This window comes from Lithobates pipiens, unplaced genomic scaffold (genome assembly GCF_037356315.1).
Source record: "Lithobates pipiens isolate NorthernLeopardFrog02 unplaced genomic scaffold, aLitPip1_a1.2 Scaffold_27, whole genome shotgun sequence".
Taxonomy (NCBI): Eukaryota; Metazoa; Chordata; class Amphibia; order Anura; family Ranidae; genus Lithobates; species Lithobates pipiens.
In genome coordinates, this window is record NW_027507788.1 from 161,860,534 (window position 1) to 161,869,950 (window position 9,417).

The window sequence follows — 9,417 nt, forward strand, 5'->3', positions numbered from 1 at the left end:
TGCAGAGTGTTGCAGGGTATCGGCGGGGGTTGCAGAGCGTTGCAGAGTGTTGCAGGGTATCGGCGGGGGTTGCAGAGCGTTGCAGAGTGTTGCAGGGTATCGGCGGGGGTTGCAGAGCGTTGCAGAGTGTTGCAGGGTATCGGCGGGGGTTGCAGAGCGTTGCAGAGTGTTGCAGGGTATCGGCGGGGGTTGCAGAGTGTTGCAGGGCGTTGCAGAGCGTTGCAGGGCGTTGCAGGGCGTTGCAGAGCGTTGCAGGGCGTTGCAGAGCGTTGCAGAGCGTTGCAGAGCGTTGCAGGGCGTTGCAGGGCGTTGCAGGGCGTTGCAGGGCAATGCAGAGTAATGCAGAGAATTGCAGAGTAATGCAGAGTAATGCAGAGTATTTGCAGGGAATTGCAGAGTAATGCAGAGTATTTGCAGGGAATTGAGGGGTTAATTTTCGGTGAGCAGCGATGTGGGCACTGCAGATGCAGCCCACATCGCTGCTGACACCGATCTCTTCCCCCTCCGCTGTACCGATCGGTACAGAGAGGGGAGGGAGGAACCGGCGTCATAACATGACGCCGGCTTGTTTACAAGTGATCACTCCGTCATTTGACGGAGCGATCACGTGGTAAACGGCCGCGATGAGCGGCCGTTTACCGTGATTCGTGATGCGCCGGGTCCACTGGACCCAGCGGTCACGGATGCTCTCGTGTGCGTGCCCCAGGGGGCGCGCGAGAGCAGAATTCTGGGAGGCCGTTAATTAACGGCCTCTTAGAGTTAAACAACCGCCCTGAAGCCGTTAATCGGGAATGGGCGGTTGTTAAGTGGTTAAAGCATACTGTTAGATTATTTGGTTGTCTGCGGGCTTGTCGGCAAGTTAAGCTTGGTTTTTTCCTTGGCCTTGTTTGTACCTGGACAAATAAGACCTACACAGGCTTTGTTTGTGTTGCAACAGCCTTGAAGTGAGATTGTGTGCTGGTGAGGGTAAAAAAATAAATAAAAATATTATATATATATATATATATATATGATAGCACTAAGACCGAAAACTAAACTGGTATTGTTTACTACCAGGTGTTTAGGTCAAGTAACCATTGTACTAAGTATATAATTAATGTCACAATATCAATGTTAACCTGCAGCAACTATACACACACACACACACACACCAATCACTCACCTTTCCACATCATAGAGGGTGTTGGAGACCCTCTGTATGACCTCCACATTGTGTTCAGCTGCCAGTCTCTCTACTTCTGCATCCCGCTGCTTGGAGTATGGCTCAGTGTCCACTTCGAAGGTCAGCCGAGTCACTTTCCACTTTTTGAAAAGCACGGGGAAGACCTCAGCAGGTTTTCCCCTCACCACAAAAAGCCTGAAAAGGAAGAGAATCAGATAAATACAGGAAGAGAAGTGGCCACACAGAGCCCTGATCAAATAAAAGATAAATTCAGGAGAGCCTTCATTCACATAGTGAATCCCAACTCCACCCAAAACATTTTATTTTGGTTTTGGAAAGAGCAGAGAAAGTTTAGAGCTCATTCACATTTTTATGGTTGTCCATGTCACTGTTGGGCAAATGTCCCTTTACTTCTTAAGGAAAAATAATAAAAAAAAAAAAAAAAATCAAACCTCTTTAATGGGGAGAAAAAACAAACATTTTTTTTTTTTGGGGATTGGGAAGGGTTAGAACTCCTATCCATGGGAACTTACCCTTACCTTAGGTTTAGAATTAAGAGGGTTAGGATCAGAGTTTGAATGGGTTAGCGTTAACCCACAACCCACCCACCAACACCCCCCATTCCATTTCTTGTACAGGTATCACAGGGACAGGAAGTGCAGGAACAGCCACCATCCCTATTAGGGAAATTATAATGTCCCACTTAAAATTTGGAGCTTGCTTGAAGTGTATGTAAAGCCCCGTGTCAGTTTTTTTGCTGTTTATGTCCCCGTTCAGGAGAATCACTCCTCTCCATTTGTTCTGATGACCTATGTCTCTGCTACAGGAATGATGGGGAATCCACCACAATTAAAAGAGGTTTTATTATACATCATTTTTTTTTCTCTGGCCAAGTGATTAGCATGTCCTTTTCTTCCTAATCTCTCCTCTGGGGCCATACTTGTGCATAGAGTGCATGGACCTCCGGGCTCGCAGGAAGTGATGCTAGACATCATTCAACCCTGAAGGAGATTGGTCAGCAGCATTAGAGAATGATGCAAAGACAGCTCTGGAGAGTGTAGCATGTAAATATTGCTTGGGAAATGGTGCACACGGTTTTAAAAATAAATAAATACCTAAAGTTGGGGGTTAACACCGCTGTCTGGATTTAAGCTTCATGCACATGGCCATACAGCATGCAGAGCCTGTGCAATGACTCTCCTGGGACTCGCAGCTGGTGCTTACAGCCCTCATTGAGATAAATTAGAAGATATGGCCATATACAGTTGTGCATGAGGGCTTGCATAAAGGACCAGCATAGACATATGTGTTCAGAGCACATATCTGATTTTGCTTTACGTGGCCTCTGGCGCACAACTGCATACAGCCACATCTTCTAGTTGATCTCATTGGGCACCTGTACGCTGTGGGTCCCGGAAGGTTAATTACATCCTGCATAGCCAAGGACTTAAAGCGGTGTTTCAGCCCAAAAAAATAAAAAAAAAGTAGCTGCTGACTTTTAATAAGGAGACTTACCTTTCCAGGGCGCCCGCGATGACTGCCGCCGAGGCTGACATGTCCCTCGGCTCTCGGGTACCAGCGCTGCCATTCCAACTAAGGGAAACAGGCAGTGGAGCCTTGCGGGTTCACTGCCTGTTTCCTACTGCGCATGCGCGAGTTGCGCGGCGCTTTGTGAATGGGACGCGCTGTGTTAGGGAACACACAGTTCCCAGAAAACAGCGCACCCCATTACGCAGAAGACCAAAGATCACTGAGGAGCAGGAGGAAGGCAGATTAGGAAGACTGCCTAGCAACAGGGATTTCTTGACAGGTAAAAAATTCTCTTTTCAAATTTCTTTTATATTTTTAAGACCATTAATGTTTTTTTTTTTTTTTTTTAGGGTGGCCCTTTGCTTTAATACCATACATTAGTCAGTTTCATTTTTCATTCAACCAGCAGGTTGAACAAAAAATTTAGACTCCAACATCTACACATTCAAGGTGGATGGGGGAACTCATCCTGCTATGTCTTTGTATTCTAGAAGTGGAGAGACTTCCCCACTGTCAAAATACACAAATCAGCCCTGCAGGCTATAACCTGCAGTGATAACTGGAGCAACAAAAATCAGACAGAGCAGTTGAACAGAAGTCGATCAGTAGATTGATCTCAGTTCAATCACAGTGGCATTACATGGATCAAAATTTGACCAATCCCAGCTGAACCAGCCAAATTCAATCCATGAATGGATTGAGCAGGGGTCAGCAACCTGTAGATTGCAGACAGGTGACTGGTGGTTCATGGTCTGGGCTTGCTGACCTGCCATTCCAGAGCACCAGACTCCCTACACACTATTAGATTTTCTGTAGATTTTTGTCTTCAGATTTATCAAAACCACGTAATGCAAGGACCTGCCTGATTGCATACAAATTGAAACTCTAAAGGCCCATACACACGGTCAGAAGATCTGAAGTTAAATTTCGTCTGATGAATGATCTGCTTATTTTCTGATCATTAGTATGCAGCTTTTGACAACCGATTATGAATTTTCGCAGACAAAAACTGGATGTTCCGACTCCAACATTTTTGTCTGATGTGACCACAACGTCCGATTTTCTTTTCATTAGTACGGTTTTCTTCAACACATTACATCACTTCTGATGTTGAATTCTGTCATGCACAAATTTTCTGATGGTTATTACCCTCTTCACTTTAGATTTGAGACTAGCAGCAAACAAAAAAAACTGACGGAATTGTGTGCAATAATCTGATCGTATGTACAAGGCTTTAAGGTTTGACCTCATATTATATGGTTTTTGGTAAGACTGAAGACAAAAATCTGCAGAAAATAGAATAGTGCGTATGGGGTCTCAGAGCGCAATGTAGAGGAACTATTTGTAAAGTTGGAGCCGTAGTAGGGAGCAAGATCGGCATAAGTCGATGCCTCCTCTGTAGGGCTGGATCCTGTACCATATGGAGTGATACCAGTTGCACTCAATATCAAGAGATATACATGCAGCTTTCCTGAGGGTCTGCTGTGCTTAGACATAGACTTCTATTATGTCCTGAGGATTTGGTGCATTTTCTGAATGCAGGGGTTTGGGGTGCTTTCAGAAAATGCACTACACCTGCAGAATACAACAGCAGTCTATGGTAAAGTGCAGGTAAACCGCAGCACATCAGTGTGCAAGCAATCCTATTAGGGGGCTCAGAACAGTAAGGGTTCATTTACATTTGCAGCTTGAGGGGTGGTAAAATGCCATTGTTAAGGCATGTTTTTTTTTTTATCACCCGCCTTATCCCCTTTAGCTGCAATGGCTAGGGTTGTACACATGTTGTAGCCGCAGCAGGATTTATATGCCCTGTCACGGTTGGTGGATGTAGCACCTGCCAAGCATGACCCATTTAAGTGAATGAGGCAAATGTCCTGCAACCTTGTGTAGTACAGCAAACAAGGGGTTAGAGCAGACGGCATTGTGACACTCATCATCTGCTTTAACCCCTTGGACCCTGCAGTTGCAGAGTGGCCCCATTTACTTGCATAGGTCACAATTGGCAGGCAGTAGCACCCAACAAAAGCAACAGGGGCTTAATTGCTGTTGCAGCAATGTGTATAAGGGGGGGGGGGGGGGGGGTAAGTATTGGCGGCAGTAAAATGATGACTCAATCGTAGGGGTTTTACCACCAGCAAACTTTATGTGTTAATGAGCCCTAAGGATGTCAAATGCAACTAAGGTCTCATTCACAAGTACGGCAGGCATTGCTGCTCCTCTAAAAAGCAATCTGAGTGCGTTTGACAAGTGGTGAGGAGGCGATGTGATATGCTTCTTCACCACCTGATTTAAACCTATGATTGCCGTGCAATGCATGTAGTATGGCAAATTGAAGTTTAAATCAGGTGTGAGGAGGAAACACTGTGCCTAGTGATATTTGATGTCTCCCCTTTGTGAAGGTAGTTCTCCTCCTCTTTAAGGTTGCCTACCTCTGCCCTAGAGACTAAACTTTACAGCCTTACTAAAGCGGGTCAATGCATACTCCCTCAGAGTCTGATCTCCGATACCTGGAATTTATCTTTTTCAGGTTTTCATCCAAATCTTTCAATGCCTCGATGAGAAATCGCCAGCGATTGACACTAACTTTCATGTTCCTGGGGAACCAGGGATCCAAGATGAAAATGGGGTGCAGTTCGGCACAGTCTTTCATGGCAGCGAGCAGGGCGGGGTTGTCATGAAGGCGAAGTCCCTTTCTGAACCAGTGGATTGAGCGGTGGGTCATGGTGCCTTGGCCTCTGAGCTGCATTTAGAAGAAGGTTACATGTTACAGCCATACAAAGACATCTACAGACTTCATTCACAAAGGTTGTGCAAACAATGGCCGTTAGTGACCAACAGCAAATCAGATATCCCCTTTTATCAAAGAGGGAATGTTTGCATTGCTGTACTACACTTTAAGGTTTGCTTAAGGAAATAAAACCAAAAGACTCTCAAACATACAAGTTTCTTGCACCATAAAATAGCTAATCTCCAGACTCATCTGCAAATCTCCTGCATTAACATGTTAAAGCTTCCAGGAGATTTGGGTTTTACATCTACTATAATTGGCAGCAAGACATAAACAACTAGCCCTCCAATTCATTTATAAGCTTTCAACCTTGGCAAGTCGATCGGCTCTAGACAATTTTTATTAATCGATTGTGATCAATCTAATGAGTGTCAAACAACGGATTGGAATAGAGATCAATTAAATGATCTTTCCTTTAATAGATCATTTCAGCGATATCGCATTTTTGAATTGATAGAACGATAAATTGCTTGTTGCAATCACTCTTACCTAGATCATGTACAAATCGATACGCACATTGCTGCCTTTAAAATACGCCATTCACACCTATGCAGGTGTGACAGTGTAAGCGTGATTTGGCACAATGCATTAGGGGTAGCCTATTCATTTCAAATCACACAAAAAAAGTGAATTACTTTTTTTTTTTTCCCTTTCTTTCTTTAATTTTGCTGCAAAGTGCATTGTACTGTTACCATGCTTTTTACAGTGTGTGTTAGCAAGATGCAATTGCCATGTGCCTGCAAAAGGGATGCCCATGTTGTGTGCGTTACACAACTGTAAACCTAGCCTAGGAAATACAGCATGCTAGAGGATGAAGTTAAGGGTATAAAAAAAAAAAAAAAGAGAAGCATTCAGAAATGAAGACAGACAGGGCTGTAGAGAAGTCCCTGAGCGGAATGATGGGAGTAGTAGTGGTAGTTTTACCTGTAATGATGGAGATTGAATAATCAGAGCTGGCACAGTTGAACACAAAGTTGTTATATCACCAACAAAGAGTTATACAACATTCGTCTTCCTGTCTGCTACCCAATGAGAGCTGAGCAAGCTGGTCACACCTCCAGCTCATTAACCACTTTCATGCTGGAAAAGAGTCAGAAGCCAGAATCTATTGCCATCATGCTGTGTCTGAGCAGACAAGGCTGACCACAGCAGTGTCATTCGGGGTCACGCAGCATCTGCATCCACAGCAAAACAATTTCTGTGAATTAAAAGTCCAATAAACCCAACACAACGCACCGATGTAAATGTTCTTCCATACAATATTCCTTTATCAGCTTACACATTTAGAATTAGTAACATTTTCAATTTTTTTAAGCCTCTTTATTATAATGTACATAAGCACTCTTAAAGTGTATCTAACCCCATGATCACAAATATATGTAATGTATTGCATCTTACCAGTCCTTACTACGGGCGGTAAAAACAGATGATTGAGCTGCAGTTTTACCTCTCCCCCTGACTGCCCACCTAATGCCAACCATACACTTGGAGGGACTGGTCACATGCCGCAGCTGCAATGCTTTGTGTTGCAGGCATTGCCGGTTCAACTTGTCAATTCAAGTCAATGAGGTCACACCGCAACTGGGAGCCAAAACACTTGGCTTGTGGCTGCGATGCATTAGTCCCAGATAAAAATTGCCGTTTGGCAAAAAAATAGCATTCAGGGGGCAGCAGTATCACTCACTGAAACTCTGACAGCTGCTTAGCCACACGGGAAAGGGGGTGGGGACAAGCAAGCACCCCACCCGAACCGTACCAGGCCACATGTCAAAGCACATGCCAAATCGGTGCAATTTCTGGCAATGGCACCATCTTAATCGGTGCGATGCAGCACAGATTCACAAAAGTAGCTTCTGTACTATTTTTGGCGACTTGCAGCAATCCACAGAAAGTTGCGCGATTTTACCCCAATTTTTTAATGCAATTTTACTGGGATTTTAATGTGACTTGAAGCAATGCTTGTGTATTCTTGAGGTCTATGGACCTCAAGTCGCATCAAAGTCAGACCAAAGTAGTGCAGGGACTACTTTGAAGTCACTGCAACTTGAAGTCCCACAGATAAGAACGGCACTCATTGGAAATCATGGGGTAAGACTTGTCATTTGACTTTGCAGTCCCAAGTCGCATGACAAGTCGCATCACGTTTCGTAGCCTAATACAGTGATTAGTGTTAAAAAATTGCACTGCCACTGTACTAATGACACTGGCTGGGAAGTGGTTAAACATCTAGGGTGATCAGAGGGTTAAATGTGGGCCTAGCAGTATACAGTGTGCTGCTTTGCAGGGACACAAAAACCGTCACTTCCCCCCTGCCAGATTGGAGCTCTGCATTGCTTACATAGACAAAGCTCCATACTGTGTGTCTTGGTGATGATCGGTGGATGCTGGCAGACATCTCTTCGCCGGAACCCACCGAATGGCTTTTGGTTTGACAAATCATAGCAGAAGCGACGTATATACGTGATTCTGCACAGCGCGCCCAACCTATAAAAATGGTATGGGGCGGTCGGCAAATGGATAAACAAAAGTCCTGGTGTAAGGAAGGCCACAGTTTATACAATTTTCTTTCCTGCAAAGAAAAATGCTCAATTCCCCCATCGACACTGTGCTTGACTGACTGAATTCCTCCTGCAGAGCTTTTGTGTTCTCCCAGCGAGGGGACGCAGGATGCCGTCCCTACTGGGAGAACACAATGATTATTGCTAGCAGCTATAGCTACTGGCAATACTCCCAGGCTAGAAATTCTAAATAAATGTAAAAATGATTATAAAACTGGATTTGGGTGCAATCAGCCTTCCCATAGGTGGATTGAATCTCAGCCAGACCCTGCTGAACCTTCCAGGATTCAAACAATCTACGGCCAGCTGTAAGAGAGGGACACCTTACCTGTGGGAGGGGCAGAGACACAAACAATCTATTATTAGGGTCTCCAGAAGATATGATTACAATTTATCCTCAAGCCCAGCTTAAGCCAAAACAGTTCTTTTAGCTTTAGATAAAGTGGAGATGGCTTAGAACAGGGGTCTCCAAACTTTCTAAACAAAGGGCCAGTTTACTTCAGACTTTACAATGGCCAGAGTGTGGTCATTGGGAGTAGTGCTTATGTCAGTGGAGTAAACAATGTAGTATTAGGGGGTAGGGATGAGCTCAGGCGTGTTCGCATGGTCCACGCGCAGAGCCCGCCAGGAAGTCAATGCAGCGCTGCGCTAATCACAGGCAGTGAGACATTGCCCAATCTCTGCAGCTGCACATTGGGGCAATGTCTCAGTATAGTTCCCCATCATTGGTGTTAATGGGAGGAATAGTGCTCCATCATTGGTATTAGTGGGAGGAATAGTGCCCCATCATTGATGTCAGTGGGAGGAATAGTGCCCCATCATTGGTATCAGTAGGAGGAATAGTGCCCCATCATTGGTGTTAGTGGGAGAAATAGTGCCCCATCATTGATATCAGTGGGAAGAAGAGTGCCCCATCATTGGTGTTAGTGGGAGAAACAGTCCCCCATCATTAGTGTCAGTGAGAGAAATAGTGCCCCATCATTGGTGTTAGTGGGAGGAATAGTGTCCCATCATTGATATCACTGGGAGGAAGAGTGCCCCATCATTGTTGTTAGTGGGAGAAATAGTGCCCCATCATTGGTGCTAGTGGGAGAAACAGTCCCCCATCATTGGTGTCATTGAGAGAAATAGTGCCCCATCATTGGTGTTAGTGGGAGGAATAGTGTCCCATCATTGATATCACTGGGAGGAAGAGTACCCCATCATTGTTGTTAGTGGGAGAAATAGTGCCCCATCATTGGTGCTAGTGGGAGAAACAGTGCCTCATCACTGGTGTTAGTGGGAGAACTAGTGCCCCATCATTGGTGTTAGTGGGAGGAATAGTGCCTCATCATTGGTATCAGTTGGAGGAAGGGTGCTCCATCATTGGTGTTAGTGGG

The 9,417-nt window shown here is 44.9% G+C and overlaps 1 protein-coding gene across 1 annotated transcript in view; it reads right to left on the reverse strand.

The window, feature by feature from the left end:
• The window catches only part of LOC143934317 (cryptochrome-1-like), a 39,315-nt gene extending 32,805 nt beyond the window's left edge, over positions 1-6,510 (reverse strand). Inside the window, exons 1-3 of the mRNA XM_077457815.1 lie at positions 6,405-6,510; positions 5,200-5,432; positions 1,163-1,357 (exon numbers count right to left, since the gene is read on the reverse strand). Coding sequence (XP_077313941.1) covers positions 1,163-1,357; positions 5,200-5,414 — 410 coding nt within the window. The 5' untranslated portion in view covers positions 5,415-5,432; positions 6,405-6,510. The remainder of the gene's footprint in view (positions 1-1,162; positions 1,358-5,199; positions 5,433-6,404) is intronic.
• Positions 6,511-9,417: the final 2,907 nt, after the last annotated feature.